Here is a 19,281-nt window from a genome sequence, read left to right as displayed (position 1 = left end):
TTGCAAGATTTCGTTCCCAGCCAGCCCTTTCAATCGAAAATCTGAACGCATGTTTGATACCAATCAATGTCGTCCACAAGGAATAAGCTCATTAAGTTCGTCTGATTCTTGCCCTGCTCCTTAGTTGCAAGGCGGTCTGGTCTGGTAGTGCCCACTGAACAAGACGGATTCAGGGATCCCACATCGGCCGGTGCCCGGCTTGGGATAAGATGTCGACCCGAACAAGTGGAACGTGCACAAGCTTGGCGTTTCCATTACTATTCACTACGAATTCCCAGGTTAACCCAGCGTCATTGATGCCATACAGCAGCAGTTATAAGACACGATCTGATAGATGCTTCAATGGTAGAAGCTACATAGGTATGAGCTGCAGAAAAGCTGGCTGGGAGCTATGACCAGCGTTTTCTCTTACCCCACGATCTTCGCTCAGCTCTAGTGGCCCGGCATATGTGGCTTGAATGCAGAACACTGATGCTCAACACAATGGTGGAATGACATCATCGGAGCTTTTGGTCCCCTCGCAGTGTTCGACCCTTGCCTTTTTGCCTTCCACTGTCCGGACTTCCAAGACACGGCAGCCACAGATCGAGATTGCCAGATGCACCTATGAATGATCTAACAAACAATAATCCCCATAGGCACATGCTGCCTGGCTTGCTGGATCCTGTAGGCCGGCCTAGGTCGTGGCATGGGAGGGTGCGGTCCTAAGGTTTCCTCTGGATTCTCTTTGTGATGCCTTAGCCAAAGAATGTACGTCATGGTTGCCAAAGCATCTTGGAGCTGGGCGAGACCACAAAGCTCCAGCCTGAGGATTTGCTGGCCTCTGCTGCTGCCACTAGTCGATCGATGCACGTCGTTCAATGGGTACTGTAGCCTCCCAGTCTCTTCTTGGTGTCTTTTGCCAGGGAGATGGCGGTTTTGGTGGCCTTTGAGTCGCTGCATTTCAGTGGGGAACCGGGTAGGGCAGCTGTGACAGCTTGTGACGATGGCCATAAACAAAAAGGGAGGAGTGACGTGATGCATATTTTGTCCACCTAACCTTCAAGCCTCCTGGGGACGGCAAACAAAACCACTTTGCATTCCTCACTCCTGCCCGAAGCTGCTTTCCCACCTTATTTCCCTAATTCTCCTGGCCTATGACCTGGACTTTTACTGAACATTCCACCATCCTCGTCACCACTGTCCCCCCAACATATCGTGTTTGACATCCACATCAAGTCAACCGTCTCATCATGAGATTCCTAGCCACCGTTGCATCGCTGGCTCTGGCGACCAATGTCGCCGCCGCCAGCAATTGGTTCAGCAAAGCAGGTAAGTCAGGCTCAGGCAAAAGCGTGATGGAAAAGGTGAAGGAGGCTGTCATCACCATTCGTGAGCTCCGTAGCCTTTTCCACCACTTTGGTTCACTCCCGCTAATATGTGTTATGCATTGAAGCCTACAACAAATGGCACGAGACCGAGCTGGAGCGATGGTTGAGCGATCATGAGTAAGTGCTACCTGCCCCCATTCCCTTAATGAGCTGTCGTCTGCAAGCCCATTCAGGTGACTAACATTGATCCCTACAGCGTTCCCTACCCCACCCCCGCCGACCGCAAGGACCTCGAGAGCCTTATCCAGAAGAACTGGGAGAACTACGCCGTCTCGCCTTACAAGCAGTGGGACACTGAGAAGTTGACCGGCTACTTGAAGCAGAAGGGTATTCAGGTCAAGGAAGGCGCCGAGTCCAACAAGGATGCTCTCGCCAATCAGGTTGCCGGATCCTGGTACGAGAACGAGGACAAGGCTCAGACGGGCTGGACCAACGTCAAGGACTGGATCCTGGATACTTGGTCCGACAGCCAGCTGAAGGCCTTCGCCGACAAGAACAGCATCCCTGGTCAGTTTTGCCCAATTAATGGCCATGTTGAATTATGCGACTAACCTACTCTGGCAGTCCCTCAACCCCGTACCCGCGACTCTCTCCTCCAGAAGGTCCGATCCAACTATGAGGCCGTTGCCAAGAAGGCTGGCCAGACTGCCGCCTACCCCGGTAACTGGCTGTACGAGACTTGGTCTGAGTCTGACCTCAAGGAGTGGCTCGATACCCACGGTTTCCCCGCGCCTCAGCCCAGCTCTGTAAGACCCCTCGGCCTTTATCCAATCTGTGAGACAAATGCTAATAACGGTACCAACAGCGTGACAAGCTTATTGCCTCTGTTCGCCGCAACTCTCGTCTCGCCTACCTCAAGTCTCAGGATACCGCCGCTTCGGCTTCGGCCAGCGCCAACGCTGCCTATGCTACTCTGACCGACAAGCTCATCGATGCTTGGGGTGAGACTCAGCTCAAGGAGTTCTGCGACAAGAACGCTATCCCTGTTCCTCAAGGTTCCAAGATCAACGAGCTCCGTGCTCTTGTCCGCAAGCACCGTGCCGAGATCCTTGGTGACAACGTCGCCAACTCTGCCGCCAGTGCTTACGGTGCTGCTACCAGCAAGGCTGGCAACCAATACGCCAAGGCCACCGATGCCGCTGGCGAGACTGCCGAGAACGCTTTCGACGCCGCCGTCGGTACTTGGACCGCCAGCCGCCTTAAGGCTTACCTCGATGCCCGTGGAGTTCCCGTTCCTCACGGAGGCAAGACCGAGGAGCTCCGTGCTCTGGTCCGCAAGAACGCCCACAAGGCTGCCAACCCCTACAACGCTTGGACTTGGGATGATCTCTCTTACGACAACCTCAAGGACTATCTCTCCAGCGGCAAGGATGAGGTTGCCAAGCAGGCTGCCGAGAAGACCGATGCTACCCGCGAGGATTTGGTCAGCGCTGCTCAGTCTGCCTACAGCTCTGCTTCAACCGCTGGTGGTGATAGCTACGCCTCGGCCACCAGCTACCTCGCTCAGGCCACTGATGTTGTCAAGCAAAGCACCTTCGAGACCTGGTCCGAGAGTGAGCTGAAGTCCTACCTCGATAGCTACGGAGTTCCCGTTCCCCAGGGTACCCAGCTGAACGAGCTTCGCGCTCTGGCCCGCCGCCAGTCCACCTACTTCAAGTACGGCACCAGCAGCCCTTCCGGCACCGCCTTTGCCAAGCTCAGTGGAGCCGTTAAGGGCGGCATCGATTGGGTCAAGGAACAACTCGGTGCTGGCTCCGAGGCTGCCAAGCAGAAGGCCCAGGACGTCAAGGAGGAGTTGTAAATTAATTCCCCATTTCCGATACCCCCACATACCCCCGGACGGATGGACGGATGATTGGCGTCGGTGTGCGTCTCAGTTGACTTTTTTCTGCCACGTTACGAACGTTACGACTAAAAAAAACAGGCTCGCTACTTTTTCAGGAAGCATTGTGCCTGCCTATTTGAGATTTTTTTCTCAAGTTAAGAGGTTGGTGCAGCAGTGTTACACTGATGCGGCAACTATTTTTTGCGAGTGGTGATCATTAGGATTGCAAGAATGCTTTTGATTTTTCCGTAGTAATACTAGTTCACACCACATTGTGGATGAATTTTTGGTCTCCTATCGCAATGTTTATGATGTCGAATTTGGACGTGATATCTTCTTATCATTCATGTATTCTACAACGCTTCTGGGATGCGTGTATAAGTTCTGTCTCTCGACACTCGGCGACACTACACAGTTTGACCTGTTCGTCTTTGGATTTCCCTATCACGTATTGTACACTTCATTGGATCTCGCCTTCCTTCACCAAGCGCCGTATGGTGTTGATGCTTCCCTCAACGGCCATCTTCGCAGTCTGTGAATGGCAGTGTGTCAGCGGCTGCGCCATAGTTGCTGTCCCGCGGAATCCATTCCTTCTTCCTCCCTGAGGCTGACATAAATTGCCCTTTCCAATGTCCTCCCGATCCCCTCTACGCAGATTACGCTTTCTACATACCCACGCGCCTCTATGGCCTAAACCATGAACCCCCACCCCCGGAAGAAGATTAAAGGGGCGAAATGTGCTTTTTTTTTGTTCGCTTACCTTCCAATGCAATTCCCGCAACTTCTCCACCTCGCCCTCGTCCTCCTCTTTCACCTCCGGGTGCCGCCACTCAAACACATACGTCATCATGAGGTCCCCCTCGCCATCGCGGCTCACGACGTTGGAGATGGTGCTGCCGTCCTGCTGCCGGAAGTCGACGCGGCAGGGGGCGTAGTGGACGCACTCCTCCCGCACGGGCCTGTCCGGGTTGGACCTGAAGACGACCTCGCGCGTGACCGTGTGGTTGTTCCCTGTGCCCGAGGGGGTTTCCTCCGGCAGGACGGTGCACGCGGTGATGAGCGGGACGAATTCCTGCGCGGACCGGACTTTGCGCTGCAGGCCGGTCCAGATTTGGGAAGGGGTTAGGGGGCGTGGCGTTCGGGGGTTGATGGGGGCGGTGTAGGCGAGGTTGATGGTGACCATGGTTGCGGCGTTCGTTTGGTGATGGCTGTTTGAACTTGGTTAGATGGTGAAGGTGAAAAGGTAGGTTAGGTATATGTGAGTAAGACGGTGACTTTATGATATGGTGGGGGGGTCCTGATCCTGCAAGCAAGCAAGCCCCGGACATTGGGATGTCCGGGACCGGATATGCTGGGGAAACTCCAGATTGCACTGTATGCTGACAGGTTGGGAGACATGCAGTGATATGTCATAAAGAGCACATATCCAATCAATCCGCATTGTCGGACGGAATCCCACAGATCGGTAGATTCGGTCTATATTCAGGTTATGTAGAAGTAATTTGTGACTGCCAGCTCCTTCTTGTGTAGGTGCTTCTCCAGTTCTGGATGGCTTCGCTAAATGCGTTCCGTTACTGGCACAGATATAATTGTCCACGCCATGAAATCAGCTCGCCAGTATGTGCAGTTTATCGTGTACTGATGCTATAAAATATCACTGATTATCAATATGTACTCCTTGAAACGAATGCCCTGGACGTGAATCTCCATCCATCAATTCACTCGCTCGAGGGACGCCACTGCCGCGCCCACCACATCCTCGTCATCAGCCGAGACCGAATCATTCGCCGCGCCCACCCGCCGAGAGTACAGCAGCGTCCCCGCCGCGCCAGAGCCCGCCTCGCCTGCAATGCCGCTGAAAGCAAAAGTCTGATCCGTCTGCCCGTTGCCGGTGCTAAAACTGTTGTCGGCTGCGCGGTGGTAGACCGCCGTGCCGTTTTGCGAGGTCTGTAATCTGGATCCCCGGGACTCCGAAGTCGAAGAGAAGGCTTCCAGGCCCGTGGGAAAGACGGCGTCGCCGCTGACCTCGAGGCCCAGGCTCTGATTTAGTTCGGCCGTGAGGGTCAGGTTGCCCTCGGGGGAGGTCACCTGCGTCTGGTTGCAGAACAGGGGGTAGCTGTAGTTGGTGGCGTACGCCACCACCTCGTCGCCGCTCTTGGCCTGGTCGAGGCCCGTGATGGAGAACGTGTTGACCTCGCCGTTGCCGTAGTCGAATACCTGGCCGACGTTGGAGTAGTCGAGCGTCTGTGACCAGGTCGCTGTGCTCTCGCCCTTCTGCGTCTTGACCGAGGCGCTGATGGAAAGCTTGCGGGACACCGTCAGGGCGAAGTCGAGGGTCTGGTTGAAGCCCGTCGCGTTCTGCGTGATCTTCTGCGCAAAGTCGATGCTTGGCTCGCTCCGGGACACCTGCTCGATCTCGCCCGTGGTGACGGACTGCGCGTCCTCGTCCAGCCAGATAAAGACTTTCCCGGTCACGTACCACGAGCTCTCCGTCGTCGTCGAGAGCGCCGCCTGATCCGACCCGTTATCGACTAGCCCCACGATCGAAATATTGAACGTATGGCTCTTCCCGTCGCACAGCCGCGGCAGAAACGGCGTGATGTCGATCTCGTGCTCCCGGAGGTCGAATGTATCAATACCAACAATCGGCCGGTGCAGCTGCGGGACCACGCCGCCCGTGTAGATGACGGGGAACGGCCAGACCACGCCCGCGAGCTGCCCGTCGATGGCCACCTGCACCTCGCGCCACGGCGAGTAGCCCGGGTATGTGCCGTACGTCCTATCAAAAGTGCGCGCCGCGCTCTGCGGCACGTTGCTCCACCAGAACTCCTCATTGCCCTGGCCCTTGACGTCGACCGCGAAGACGGCGCGGCGGGCGTGGCGCGGGAAGTCGGCGATGGTGTTGCTCGCGTTCTGCTCGGGCACGGTGAACTGGCTCGGCTTGCCCTGGGCGCCCAGGCGCTGAGTGATGGGAATAATCTGATCGGCGGGCGGGGAGTAGGACCCGGCAGCCGTCGAGTTGGCGGAAGGACTCCGACTAGGACTAGGGCGCTTGAAGAAGGTCGCCGTGAGGGTCGTGTTGAGGAGGCCCGTGTACTGCTCGTTGACGATGTTCTCCAGGTCGAAGATGATGGTCTGCGGCTGCTTCCAGAGTGACAGGAACGGCGTCATGTCCTTGAGCCAGACCCAGCGGATGCCGGATGGGTTGGGCTCGGCGGTGGACGTTCGCCAGACTTCGGTGTCGCCCAGGTACATGACGCCGGTTCGGTCAAACTGGCGGCCCCGCACCAACGTCGTGAAGTTGATCACGACATGGTCGAAATCGCAGTTGGGAGGCGTGTAGTTACCTAAATTATTGCATGAGTTAATAGTTCTCATACTCATCGAATGTGTAAGTGAGAACAGATATAAACGTACCCACAAAGGGAGCGCCGTAGCTGTTGGCAAAAGTATGCACCATGAGCGTCTGCGAGCAAGCCGCCTTCGGCCGGGCATCGGCGTACGGCTGGCTTTGGCCGCGCAGGGTGAGGCCCTGATCAGTCAGAATGGGCTCGGCGACCTGGAAGCACTCGAGCGGGGTGGTGACGGCGCGGGGCGCGTTGGCGGCGGGGGTCTTGTCGTCGTCGGCCGGTTCCGCGTCCATCGTCACCATCAAGTCTCGGTGTCCGAAGTAAGGTGGCTTCGCCTGGGCGGACCGCCTACTCAAGACATGTTGCCGGGAGCGTCTCGCGTCGGCGGCGGTAGATTGTGCTAGGGCGGCGACAACAGCAAGCAGAAGCACTTGGACAAGATACATCGTGGGCGGCGCGCGCGGTGGCGAGTGAACCCGTCTCCTCTAACTTGTTTGCAGGGTCGGCAGTAGTGACTGATGATTAATTATGCACATGTACAGTATAATCAAATACTGACCGACGGATTGGACTGCCGTGGAAACGGAAAGGGAGGGAATGAGTCCTCGACCGGAAGGGTGCAAGGAATTATCGCAGTAGTGACGGTACCGCCATCCTTATAACATCACAACTCCCCTCTCTCTCCCTGCTTGATTGAAAGAAGGAAAGTACACATTTTGCCGATTGGCAGTGTGCAATGTGCCTGCATATAAATTGTCTCGCATGCAATACAACCTTGGATCGTCATCGAGTAGAGTACGTGCGTGCATAGACGGAGGACAAATAGCCCTTGGCTTGGGCGAGTCCAGGGGAGTCCAAGGGAGAGAAAGCCCGGTTGGTGATAAGAGACGGGTAAATCAGCCGAGAACAGAAGGTAGCGTAGCGAGCGATACGCCCCCGGTTAGTGGCCAAGCCAGTTTAGAGCATTACCTTATCCGTCAGTGGAAGAGCAACCTCTCTCTGCAGGCCCTACTCGCGACTGCAGGTTCCAACCTCGTCATGTTCTCCAGGTGGCTGGGTGGCGTGTATGTATGCACTGGCAAATCTACGGTTAGTGTGTGGGTGTAGGTATTTATGTAGCTGTCCATCGACTCGTCTGCCATTGACTGCTGCGTTGATTCATGGAAGTTGATCAGGTCTTTACCATCAATAGGAGTCTTGCTGGACAGATACATGGATGACTGGTATGGTATCTAGGCTAATTGGAGATTACTGAGATGAGATATACCCCAGGTCCAGGGTCTCTCTCCCATCCTAGCCTAAAGCAGCCGCAACGCTCGAGTGGGGGCGGGGTCGCTTAGCTCTAAACATGCCTGTAAATGGGCACAAGGAAGGAAGCAAGAGCATTTTATCTCGAACCCGAGACATCGGATAGATATATCGATGGCAACCACAAAGCGTTTGTTGTACCAAGGCACAGCATCGAAGCAACGGCAGCATCAATTACCGGATTGGCCAATAGGCTATCGACAGTTGTATGTCGAGTAGGTGCAGCTGTACTGAAGGGAAGCATATGCCCTTGCTCGGAAGCAGCAAATAAGCGTGGCCTGTGATGTCACATTAGTTGCTACGTAGATAAGCTTGCGTCAGGATAACCTCGACACCAGCATGCTCTCAAGAACTCACACTTCGTCCGGTGCGGCTTGATGATGGGCCACACTGTTCGAAGCCATGGTGCGACTGCGTAGAACCTTGGCAATGGATTCACATGGGCGCATGTACATATATCTGGTTTTTGGGATTTTCGGACTACTATGTTTAAGTATTGTATCAAAGACGGGGGTTTGATCGGTTGAGTATCAAGTGAGGGAAAACACACATACTGCCCCCTGGCCATCTATATAACTTCCCCGTGGTATATATTTCATCGAGTCGATTCGACAGACAGCATCAGCAAGCAGAACGAGAACGCGCCTACGATTAATCCATCATGAAGAAGAAGAAGAAGCGTTTCGCGAGGCTCAGTACTCCCCGCAAAACGTCGCCTTTGGTATTCATGGATAATGTAGGCAGATCCCGACGTCGGTTCCTTCATGTTCTCAACCGTAGGTCGGCGGGCGGCTCCGGGGCCCTTTTGTTGCCCTGGCTCAAACCGTTCTTGCAGTTCGTAGTACAGCTTCCTCCTCTTGAGGCACTCGTCCCCGCACGAGGAGGAGCAGACACACACGAATTCCGGAGGGGAGCACCTCGAGACGGCGCGTTGTTGGTATTGAGCCGGAGGTTGATTCTTTTTCCGCTGTTGTTGTTGTTGTTGGTATTGATGCTGTCTGTCTCGCCCCTTCACAGGCTCTCGCCCGTCATCTTCTTGAACTCGCCCTTGATGTCCTCGAGCAGCTCGCGCGGCTGGTTCTTGACGAGGTTGGCCGTGACGCTGGCGTCGTAGGCAAAGTACTTGCTGCCGCGCGCGTAGCCGGCCAGCCGCTCCAGGGCCCACTCGCCCACGCCCAGGTAGAAGCTCAGGGCCTGCGCGCCCACGGGGTTGGTCACGAGCTTCTGCGTCTGCAGCGTCTGGCCCGTCGTGCGCCGCACGCCCGCCAGCACCGTCGACGACATGATGGCCAGCAGGGCCAGGTCGGGGAGGAAGCCGAGCATTTTCGGGTTTTTTTTTGTGTTTTTTTTTTTTTTTGGTTTGGTTTGGTTTGGTTTGGCTTGGCTTGGGTAGGTAAGGTAAGGTAGGTTTCCCCTTAAGGTTGCTGATGGGGAGAGGGGGGGCTGGGTGGATGGGTGGTTGATGTGAAGTGGATGCGGCGAATGGAATCCTTCCGTCCTCTGTGGCTTGTGATGAAGAAGGATCGATATGCACTTGATTAATCGATCCGATGCAGGATGCGTGTGAAGAAAACCAAGGACGTGTGAGAAGAGAAGTGAAATAACGAAAATGATGAATGTCGCAGGTCAAGTCGAAAGTTGAGTCGGACTCTTATTTTTCATTTCTTTGGGTGCAACCACTCACCGCGTAACGATGGGATGCAGCCGCTGCGACTTTCGGGGGTGCCGTGATTCCGAGGGCCCTTCCAGTCCCTTTTAGACGTTGAAACCTTCCTTCAGGTCGAGCAAAAAAACCAATAAAGCCCCAAAAGCCCCAAAAGCCCCACCTCGACACGTACCCTCAGGCGCACCCTCAAGGAGCCGCAACCGCCAACCCCTTCCCTCTCTCTTCCCTTCCCTTCCCTTGGCATAACGTGTTCGCCTCGTATACGGCAAATTATGTATGCACGACAGCCTCAGCTTTGGCCAATTCGCCCATGCATACTAATACACTTTTGTGCAAAGTATATTCTGGAGATAAGCAAAGTAATAAAATATGCTGCATAGCGCCCAGGTATCTAGCATCATGATAAATCGTTAACTCCTCTCGTGGCCCCTCCTCCACTCACGGCCGCTCCCCCTCGCTCCTCGCCCGCTCTCATGATTTCCATCAGGCGAGCAGCCGGCTGCGGCCGTCCCATATGCCGCCCCCGCCCCCCCGCCGGACTCCAGGTCCATCGACCGCGCCGACGCCAGCTGGTGCCCGCTCGAGATGCTGAACCGCTCCGTCTTGATGATGGCGTTCTGACTCAAGGGATTCAGCGGGATCTCGGTGCCTCTGCCGCCGTTACCCCGCTGCTGCTCATCCCCTTCCGCTATGGGCGTGATCTGATCGGGCCACGACGCTGACTGTCGTGGTTGGTGAAGGTGGTGGTGCTGATGGTGGTGCTGTTCGATATGGATCCCCGGCTTCAGCTCCTTTATCGAGTCGCCGGTGCCCCCGCTGCCGCTCTTGAAGAACCGCGGCGCCCGCCGGCCCGAGCCCGAGATGAGTGCTTGGACGTGAAGGTCGTGGCCTCCCACGCCTTCCGAATCAGCGGCCGCAGCGCCGTGGCCGCGACGATCATGATGGAGACGGAGAACTCCGTCGTGTTCCAAACGTCTGTCGGGGATTTGGTCAGCAATTCTTTCATGGCTCCCTCCAGCCCCCTTGCTGTCTCGCTCAGGCAAAACAAAGGGATGATTGGGTACGAGGCCGGCTTACAGAGAGATATGTCGTTGCCTTTCATCATCATGGTGGCGAACCGGCCGGAGCTTACGCCGATCGTGACGGCTCCCAGCGTGAAGATGCCGACCAAGCCGGCCTTTTCCCTCCCGGACAGACTGGTCAGGCTGCTGAGTAAAGGGAACGGTAATGCGAAAACTGGAAGCCCAAACGACGTTAGGACCTCATGGTGAGGACACACATCCGAGATTCAGGGCAAGCACTCACGGAGAGCTTCGCATGAGAAGCACAGTGACCAGTTGAGCTGCATCAAGGTCTTGGATTCAAAGGCGGAACACGAATGAGGGCCGGGCCACCTGTTCGTCAAGGACGCAAGTCAGCATCGGCTAGCTGCTGCCCATCTTTACTTTACCAGACCACGGCGCGAGAGGAGAAGGGGGAGAGGGGGAAACGGATATGGTCAACCTACCATTGCACTGATGGGTGAGGCCCGCACCAAAACGTGTCAGAGAAGAAGGTGATGAAGAAGGAGCTTCCGACGAAGAACCCTGTGAAGTGGAGGGCGCGGCGCAGTCCGTGGAAATGCATGGGGATGAGGTGGTAGTAGATGGCCACCATGCTGAGTTTTGGCAGGTAAAGGCCAGCGTCGAACAAGTAGTTCATGGCGAACCAGATCTGTCCATCGGCGTCCCCCCCAAGTGTCAGCTATCTATCCTTGCGTTGCGCCTTGTATCTCTGGTTTGCCCTGGCATCAGTAGACTGACTGACCTTGCGGAGTTCAACGTTGGCGAGTGGGGTTGGATCGGCCATGCGGCCCATCCGGTAGGTGATTGTGTCGCAGATGACCAGCCCCAGGACACAGAGCGCCGCCAGTACCAGCCAGATGTCGGAGATGATGAGGTGTTTTTTGTTTCCAGTGGATGCGGACGGCAATGCGGAGGCCGACGAATATGTACGCGAGCGACACCATCGTCCATTCCACTACCTACAATACAGCCACGGGTCAACGAGTGAACGTTTCTCTTTTCGTTTCTTTCTTCTTTCATGTCTTATGTCTAGTAAACGACACGACGGGGATCGGGGAGAGATCGGAATGTGGAATGCGGAATGCGGAATGCGGGATACGGAGTACGGGTGGGTGGTGGGTGGGAGTGATGTACCATCACGTGTCCCGGCATGAGCACCATGGTGGCGGCGATGAATGGTCGAAGGCGGGCAACGAATGCTCCCTTCCCATAGCCCCCCAACAGTAGCCCCCGAAAAGGCGACGACGAGTATGTGGCAAGGTTTTCTTCTCAGCTTGAAGTTACGGGTTCGGCGATGTTGTTGTGAAAATGGGTTTGCGGAACGGCCTTTGCAAAGCTTCTCACGGCCGGGCGTTGAAGATGTTTTTACTTGTCGAATATTGGCCAGAACCGGTAGCTTGAGAGCAGATATCGACAACATGCTGGCGGGCGGGGAATTTCATATACATATGAGAAAAACACAAATCATCCCTTCTTCCTACTTTTTCCTGTCCTCCCACACTCTTACTACCTACCAACGACTATCTGCTGGCACGTCGCTTTTGCCGCGTGAAAGAAAGGCGAACCCACAGAAAGTGTGCGATTCAGTTCCCAAGCCAATGCGAGAGCAAGCAAGCAGTTGCGGCAGGAAAGTTGCTACAGGCTACAGCGTCATCCCACTCTCCCCAAAGCCAAGAGAAACGGTTTAAGGTTTTGGGCTGCGCTGCCCGCCCGAAGTTCGAACCCCAGAGTCTCAGCGTCTCAGGACCTTGGCTGCTTGGGGGCCAGCCTGTACCGCGAAAGGTGGCAGCGTGGCAGAGTGACAGAGTCCCCCCTTTCCCTTGTCGAAACCGCGAGCCCTTATTCCCAGCAGGTTCTGTAGCACTGGTCGAATTGTTCACAAGGTGGCTTGACATAGGCATGACGTTCAGACGACCCGACGTGGCTGCTGTTTCTTTCTTATTTCGCATCTTCTTCTCCTTCTCCTTCTCCTTCTCCTTCTCCTTCTCCTTCTCCTTCTCCTTCTCCTTCTCCTCCTGCTGGAGACTGGCTGTGGATTGGAATGGGGAAACAAGCACCATACTCGGGTCTCAACAGGCTTAGGTGCCGTATCGTTAGAAGATGGCAGCGCTAGCGAACCAGTGGCTTAGCCGATTCAGGATCCAGCTGTAGCTTCCGATAGCTTCCTAACCCAAGGGCCTTCAACTGTGCTTACACATAGCCACCTTGGCGACCCATCCGGGACCTGGTGGATGTACGTATGATAAGGAAGAAAGCCGGCCGGGCTGTCAACAGATATTATGAAACACGGCGCTAAAGGGAGGGAAGAATCTCCACCGAGCGATGGTGACACTTCTTCTTCCAAGGCCGACCGTAAAGCAACGATCGGGAAGGCGTCTCCTCCGGGAAATCCATAGGGGGCTGGGCCATGTGTCAAGAGACAGAAGCAATGCCTCAATGCTTTCCGTAGCCTTTGGCCTCCTTATATATATTCTAATGGCCTTACAGTTCATGCTATCATTTGGAATCCTGGCTTCGTGCTTGGCAGCTTGGTCTTTCTCTCTCCCCTGTTTGCGGATGACGGACCAGGCAGTGGTCTGGATCTCACCGGTACCTCGGGGGAAAACGTCAAGTTTGGTGATCATACTCCCCAGACGCCAAGAGTCGCAACATGGCCAAGTGAAGCTGGCGTAAAATCCGAAAGAGAGAGAGAGAGAGAGAGAGAGAGAGAGAGAGAGAGAGAGAGAGAGAATGCAGACTTGGATGAAGCACACGAAGCAGATGAACCCGAAAATCGGAACAGAATTCCGGCTGGTCGCATCCTATCTGGTGAGAGAAAGCCGGGATGAACCCCTACTGTGAGCTTATTGTATGGAAAGCCCTGAACACCTGCAGTAGGTAACCTTCGCGGAGACCGTTGGGATTTGGAAACGCAGATTCGCTCGAAAGTGTGCAATCGCTCACAAAATTCCTCGGTCACACACACTTGTCAAAAAGTGCGCGGTAGATCAGATAGCACCTTGCTCGCCATTGGCCGACGAGGCAAAAGAAAAGATATGCAAGGTTGCTGTCGAAAGATCTGGGAGAAGCGAAGGCAAAGGAGGCTTGAGCGTTCCAGCCATAGCGCCGGCGCGCACACACCCCTCGACGCCCTCGCATCACTCTAGGATATGAACGTTCAGTTTAACCCCCAAGCGGTCTAAGCAACGAACTCTATCCCTCCGCTACTTGCCGTGAGACGGTGTCACGGCGAGAAGGGGGGGCTTTTCCTCGAGCGCCAACAGCGAACTCTACGTACCAGTAACATGACTGGGTGGCGCGCCGACGGCAGGGTTCGCTGGTTCGTGACGTAATGTTCGTTCAGAAGAGAGGTTCGCGAATCCTTTTGCTTCTTCTTCTCCCTCCTCCCCTCTCCCCGCCACATAATTGCGTGACTCTTTACCAGATTTAGACTAAAGAAAGGAGCCGCCATCGGTCCATCGCCCATCTTTGTTTGGTTTTGGTCTGATCAAACGGGGGTGGTCTCTCCCACGTGGCAAGGGCATGAATATTTTGCCATCGACGCGGTTCTCATATGAAATGGCATAAGAGGTATGGCATTTGACGACATGGTGATACATGATGATGCTGGATTAGTGGAGCAGCGTCATTCCTTCCCCCATTGAGGCGCCGGTATTTTCAGCTAATCGACAGCCTGTCTTGGAATTTGCGACTCTAAACAGACCACTAGGTGAATAACTCATCATAGAAAGGAAAGCAACTCGGGCTTCGATAAGGCATGCTGAGTTCGATCCAGAAGCATTCTTTTTTGCCTCTGTGAATGGGACCATGAGATTTTCCTTCTAGAAGGCAAAAAGGAAGGTCTGATAAGGTATGTATGTATGTACCCACGTATGTAGTGGTTGGTGCTGTTGTTACCCTTATTGGTCTTTTGGACGTTAGCGACGACGATGGTTGACTGATGCCGCCACTTGAATCAGCTTCTTCCCGATCCTCGGACGAATTAGAGTTTCTTGGTTGGTATCTCGAGAGGGTTTCATTTTGTTATCTTTTGTCTTTCTGTCTATTTGGTCTAGGTAGGTAGGTATATGATGTCTTTTTCTCTATCGCCAAATGAAAAAGAAGAAAAAAATAGCCCAAACTAGGAGGAAGCAGTAGTCGTCGCTATCGCTTTCCTTAGTATGCTCATGAAATTGTACACGTCCACAAAGTCGCAGTAGAGCGGCACGGGCGCCACGCGGATCACGTCGGGCTTGCGCTGGTCGCACACGACGCCGCCCTCGTGCAGCGCCGCGCCGACGCGCTCCAGCAGGCCCGGCCGCAGCAGCACGCTGAGCTGGCAGCCCCTCTGCAAGGGATCGCGGGGCGTGATGATGCGGAAGGGGAGGAGACGCCGCCGAATCGGGCTCGCTGGCGATGCTGTCCAGCAGATGCTGGGCGTACGCCGTCAGCGCCAGGCTCTTGGACCGCAGCTCCCGCATCCGCGTCTTCTCAAACACCGACAGCGCCGCCGACAGGCTGGCCAGGTCGACCGCGCTCGGGTTCGAGACCTGGAACCCGCCAGCGCCGGGCGTGGGCTGGAACGCGTTCGCCATGTCGAAGCGGACGCTCTTGTCCTCGCCGTACCAGCCGGCCAGCCTATGGCGGTGCCGGAATCCGTGGATCGCGTCCGGGTCCTTCTCTACGGTCCCGTGCCGCGCGTGCACGAACGCGCCCGCGATCGAGCCGGGCCCCGCGTTGATGTACTTGTATGTGCACCACACCGCGAAGTCGACGTTCCAGTCGTGCAGGCGCAGCTCCACGTTGCCCGCCGCGTGCGCGAGGTCCCAGCCGACGTAGGGGACGCCCTTCGCCTGGGCGTGCGCGGTGATGCGCGCCATGTCGAAGAGCTGGCCGCTGTAGTACTGGACGCCCGGCAGCAGCAGCAGCGCCGTCTCGTCGGCGTGCTCGTCGATGGCGGCCAGGATCCGCTCGGTCGAGATGATGAAGTCCTGGTCGGGCTCGATCTGGACCATGCTCTGGCGGGGGTCGAGGCCGTGCCACTGGATCTGGGACTCGATGGCGTAGAAGTCGCTGGGGAAGGGCTTCCACTCCAGGATGATCTTGTGGCGCTTCTCGGTCGGCTTGTAGAAGCTCGCCATCATCAGGTGCAGGTTCGCCGTGATGGTGTTCATCATGACGATCTCGTCCGGCGACGCGGCGCCGACCAGGTCGACCGACTTGCGCGCGCAGTCGGCCGACATGTCCTGCCAGGCCACCAGGGGCGAGTCCTCCCACGTCGTGAAGTGGCCGCCGACGCCGATCGAGGCCCACGTCTCGAGCTGGGCGTCGAGGTAGCGCCGCACCGCCTTGGGCTGCGCGCCCAGCGAGTTGCCGACGAAGTAGATGGATTTCTTCTTGTCGTCGTCACCCTCGTTACTGGCCGGTGTTGATACGCCATTGCCATTGATTCCATTTCCGTTGACATGAGCTTCCCCTAATGCTCCGCCTGTTAGCTGTCTCGTAGATCTCATACCATGAGCAATCCAAAGAGGGGGAACGTACCCGGTAGCGAACCTGTTAGTCCCTTCTTCCGTAATGAACCCTTTGTCGGCAAGATGAACTCATCCTTCAGGTGTCTGAGCGGATCTTGGCTGCTGAGCGTCTCTGCATACTCCAACGAATTGGCATTTCCGGGGAATTTGGGGTCTTGGCCCGACCTAAGCCGATCCACGATGGTTTGAAACTCCATCTCGACTATCGTTGCTGTTGTTGTTGGCGGTTTTTTTTTGGTTTTTTTTTGGTTTTTTTTGGTTTTTGTAGCAGAAGATGCGAAGACGATACTCCTAATGTTGCCCTGACACATCTTGAAGCGGCCATTGTCCCACACTTTATAGACCGTGATCTCCCCATTTCTCCATCGTCTCCCCCCCTTTACTCTATTTAAAAATTCCACCCGTCCATCATGTTCCCTGGTCGCCTGGGTCGCGAAGGCCGGCATTGCAAAGAACAAGGCGTGAAAAGTGTCACATCCAGCTCTTGGAGTGGACCTGGACTTGCTGGGCGGACTCCACAACCGCAAACAGCGCTTCCGTCCTTCCGTCATCCGCGCTTCCGCCCTTATCCGAACGGACACGGACGAAGGAATTGAGGGAAGCTCGGAGCTACGTACGGACAGTTGTCACACGACACACCAACACCCAGCCATCCCGTATTACGAGTAATAGCGGAAGATAAGGGGGAAAGCATATGGCTGACACCGAGAGAACGAGAGAAAACTCTCGGATGCAAGTGGAGATGACGTCGGTCAGGGAGGCTCTGTTGGTTTCGTAGTTCCGGTAGTTAAAGGTGTAAGACCGTCCGGTCACTGTCTCCTGGTGCTGCACTCCGGATATACTGTCATCTACACGCAGAATATACCAATTCATACGAATGCATTGGTTCCCATTCAGCTTTCTCCAACCCTAATACGAAAATTTTCAAACTTGTCCTTTTCAAACAAACATATCACCTAACCAGCTGGGACCTCCAAGACCGCCACACATGTCACCACACGCTCTGTCTCCCTCTCTAGGCAAGACGGTCGACGAGACCGCAGCGTACCTATCGACCAAGTTCGCAGTGACCAGTAATGGCTTCCTCCCCAAAGAAGCTCCGTTGAAGGAGCTCCCTCCGTACTATGCCTCATGGGACGCGATAATACGGAGGTTGCCTCAGCTGCTCCGAACTGGAGCCCTCAGGGAAAGGGCAAGGGAGCTCGAGGTACTGTCGACAGACGGGCTCAAGACTGAGGCTCAATGGCGGAGGGCCTACGTGATATTGGGCTTCCTAGCCCAGGCATATATCTGGGGAGGCTGCCAGCCCGCCGAGGTAAACCAAATCCGCATTGTACCCCTAAGGGTTTGAGCGCTTTTCACTGACCCCATTGTCCAGGTCTTACCAGCCGCCATATCAGTCCCCTTCCTCCGCGTCTCCGCCCACCTCGAGCTCCCGCCCATCCTGACCTACGCCGCCTCCAACCTGTGGAACTTCACCTGCAGCGGAAGCTCCGGCGACTTCACCGACGTCGACGCCGTCCACTCGATGCACACCTTCACCGGCACCGAGGACGAGTCCTGGTTCTTCATGATCTCCGTCGCCATGGAAGCGCAGGCTGGGCGCGCCATCCCGGCCATGACGCACGCGCTCGAGGCGGCCGCGAAGCACAAGACGCCGCGCGACTACGGCGCCCTGGCGCGCGCGCTCGACGACCTCACCGCCAGCATCGAGAAAGTCGGCCGCCTGCTCGAGCGCATGCACGAGCGCTGCGACCCGGACGTCTTCTACCACCGGATCCGCCCCTTCCTCGCCGGCAGCAAGAACATGGAGGCCGCGGGCCTGCCGCGGGGCGTCCTGTACCCCGAGCACCAGCAAGATGACGGGAAGTGGACGGGCTCGTGGCACCAGTGGCGCGGCGGCAGCAACGGGCAGAGCTCCATGATCCAGTTCTTCGACGTCGTGCTGGGCGTCGAGCACACCAACGAGGGCAACAGCCGCGCCTCGCCGCCGCCCGAGGGCGAACCGGTCCCTAGAAGCTACCACGACGAGGTCCGCGACTACATGCCGGGCCCGCACCGGCGGTTCCTGGTGCACGTCTCGCAGCAGGGCAGCCTGCGGGCGCTAGCGCAGAAGCTGGAGCAGTCAGGTACACCCTTAGACGAAGAGCAGAGACGGTTCTGCGACGCGTACGTCCGGGCCACGGAGACGCTCGGGACGCTGCGCAACAAGCACATCCAGATCGTGACGCGGTACATCGTCCTGCCGGCGCAGCGGGCGGCGCGGGCGATGCTCGAGAAGACCAATGGCGATGACGACGGGGTCCAAGCGGCGCCGCAACGGCAGAACCTGGCCACATCGTCGGCGGTGAAGTCGTCGCAGGGCGGCGGCGGTGGTGGTGGTGCGGCAGAGGAGCCGGAGCTGAGGGGCACGGGGGGCACGACGCTGATCCCGTTCCTCAAGCAGTCGAGGGATGAGACTTTTGAAGCGGGTTATCTACGAGCATAACTCGAGTGATATCCATGATGACATCTAATTTTAGCGAGCATGCGTAGATTAGATACCCAATCTCATTTGCGTTTTTATGATGAAATAGATGCTGTTGCAGATGCTTCCTGTCCGACTTGTGAAAAGCCCAATGATCAAGGAGAATCCCAGCGACCCCGCCTTTGTCTCTAATTACCCCTTTTACACAGAACATGTCGTAAACTACGGTAGAGAGCCCTGCGCAGTCTTATATGGAGAGTACAGTGCCTTTCTGACTTAGGCTGGCACCGCCCCATTTTGACTGCGCAGCTGGATTTGGAAGGACAAGCAGGCCTTAGAGTGTTCCTGGGGATCAAGAACATCCCCACGTGGGCACTCACCCAGCAGCACTTGGATCCCCTGGGGGTTGAATTTGACATCTGTAGACGGGAGAAACCCACACCCTTGTGATTTGCTTCTCCGTGGAAAAGAAGCGATACATCCCGGTTCCCTTGTTGCCGATCAAACCCTGGAACAGAACCGAAAGCTTCGGAACTCGGAAATGGAAGGAAGGCCGTTGTGGATAGCTGACGAAAACTCTGGCTGGACCGCGAGCGGCGCACGTGAAGGGGGGGACGGGGGAGGCCTAGGTGAGTCCAAGGACCTACGGATCTTGCCGTTGCCTGCCATCTAGATCAGACTCGCCGTCCGACGCCTCGACAAGCCGTCAACACGTCCC

At 56.1% G+C, this 19,281-nt stretch overlaps 8 protein-coding genes across 8 annotated transcripts; 2 read left to right on the top strand and 6 right to left on the bottom strand.

Annotated features, from left to right (window-relative positions):
* Window positions 1–1,232: 1,232 nt before the first annotated feature.
* PG986_012488 (uncharacterized protein) lies at window positions 1,233–3,171 on the top strand (the record flags this gene model as incomplete). Its single annotated transcript, XM_066848710.1, has 5 exons — window positions 1,233–1,311; window positions 1,436–1,487; window positions 1,567–1,877; window positions 1,935–2,116; window positions 2,176–3,171. 5 exons carry the CDS (start codon window positions 1,233–1,235, stop codon window positions 3,169–3,171), a joined length of 1,620 nt encoding a protein of 539 aa, XP_066695406.1.
* A 484-nt stretch (window positions 3,172–3,655) lies between these two features.
* Window positions 3,656–4,378, bottom strand: PG986_012487 (uncharacterized protein; the record flags this gene model as incomplete). Its single annotated transcript, XM_066848709.1, has 2 exons — window positions 3,656–3,727; window positions 3,956–4,378. 2 exons carry the CDS (start codon window positions 4,376–4,378, stop codon window positions 3,656–3,658), a joined length of 495 nt encoding a protein of 164 aa, XP_066695405.1.
* A 530-nt stretch (window positions 4,379–4,908) lies between these two features.
* Window positions 4,909–6,991, bottom strand: PG986_012486 (asparagine amidase a; the record flags this gene model as incomplete). Its single annotated transcript, XM_066848708.1, has 2 exons — window positions 4,909–6,542; window positions 6,613–6,991. The coding sequence occupies 2 exons, from the start codon at window positions 6,989–6,991 to the stop codon at window positions 4,909–4,911; spliced, it is 2,013 nt and encodes a 670-aa protein (XP_066695404.1).
* Window positions 6,992–8,864: 1,873 nt separating this feature from the next.
* On the bottom strand, window positions 8,865–9,176 carry PG986_012485 (uncharacterized protein; the record flags this gene model as incomplete). Its single annotated transcript, XM_066848707.1, has 1 exon — window positions 8,865–9,176. One exon carries the CDS (start codon window positions 9,174–9,176, stop codon window positions 8,865–8,867), a length of 312 nt encoding a protein of 103 aa, XP_066695403.1.
* Window positions 9,177–9,929: 753 nt separating this feature from the next.
* PG986_012484 (uncharacterized protein) lies at window positions 9,930–11,220 on the bottom strand (the record flags this gene model as incomplete). Its single annotated transcript, XM_066848706.1, has 3 exons — window positions 9,930–10,474; window positions 10,597–10,724; window positions 11,027–11,220. 3 exons carry the CDS (start codon window positions 11,218–11,220, stop codon window positions 9,930–9,932), a joined length of 867 nt encoding a protein of 288 aa, XP_066695402.1.
* A 946-nt stretch (window positions 11,221–12,166) lies between these two features.
* Window positions 12,167–12,643, bottom strand: PG986_012483 (uncharacterized protein; the record flags this gene model as incomplete). The annotated part of the gene is made up of 1 exon (XM_066848705.1): window positions 12,167–12,643. The coding sequence occupies one exon, from the start codon at window positions 12,641–12,643 to the stop codon at window positions 12,167–12,169; it is 477 nt and encodes a 158-aa protein (XP_066695401.1).
* Window positions 12,644–14,703: 2,060 nt separating this feature from the next.
* PG986_012482 (pyridoxal phosphate-dependent transferase) lies at window positions 14,704–16,293 on the bottom strand (the record flags this gene model as incomplete). The annotated part of the gene is made up of 3 exons (XM_066848704.1): window positions 14,704–14,908; window positions 15,006–16,038; window positions 16,107–16,293. 3 exons carry the CDS (start codon window positions 16,291–16,293, stop codon window positions 14,704–14,706), a joined length of 1,425 nt encoding a protein of 474 aa, XP_066695400.1.
* Window positions 16,294–17,084: 791 nt separating this feature from the next.
* Window positions 17,085–18,584, top strand: PG986_012481 (uncharacterized protein; the record flags this gene model as incomplete). Its single annotated transcript, XM_066848703.1, has 2 exons — window positions 17,085–17,411; window positions 17,475–18,584. 2 exons carry the CDS (start codon window positions 17,085–17,087, stop codon window positions 18,582–18,584), a joined length of 1,437 nt encoding a protein of 478 aa, XP_066695399.1.
* Between the last annotated feature and the right edge of the window lie 697 nt (window positions 18,585–19,281).

The sequence above is a fragment of the Apiospora aurea genome (assembly GCF_038362705.1).
Source record: "Apiospora aurea strain CBS 24483 chromosome Unknown utg000008l_segment0_segment0, whole genome shotgun sequence".
Taxonomy (NCBI): Eukaryota; Fungi; Ascomycota; class Sordariomycetes; order Amphisphaeriales; family Apiosporaceae; genus Apiospora; species Apiospora aurea.
This window is presented reverse-complemented; position numbering and strand designations above follow the sequence as displayed.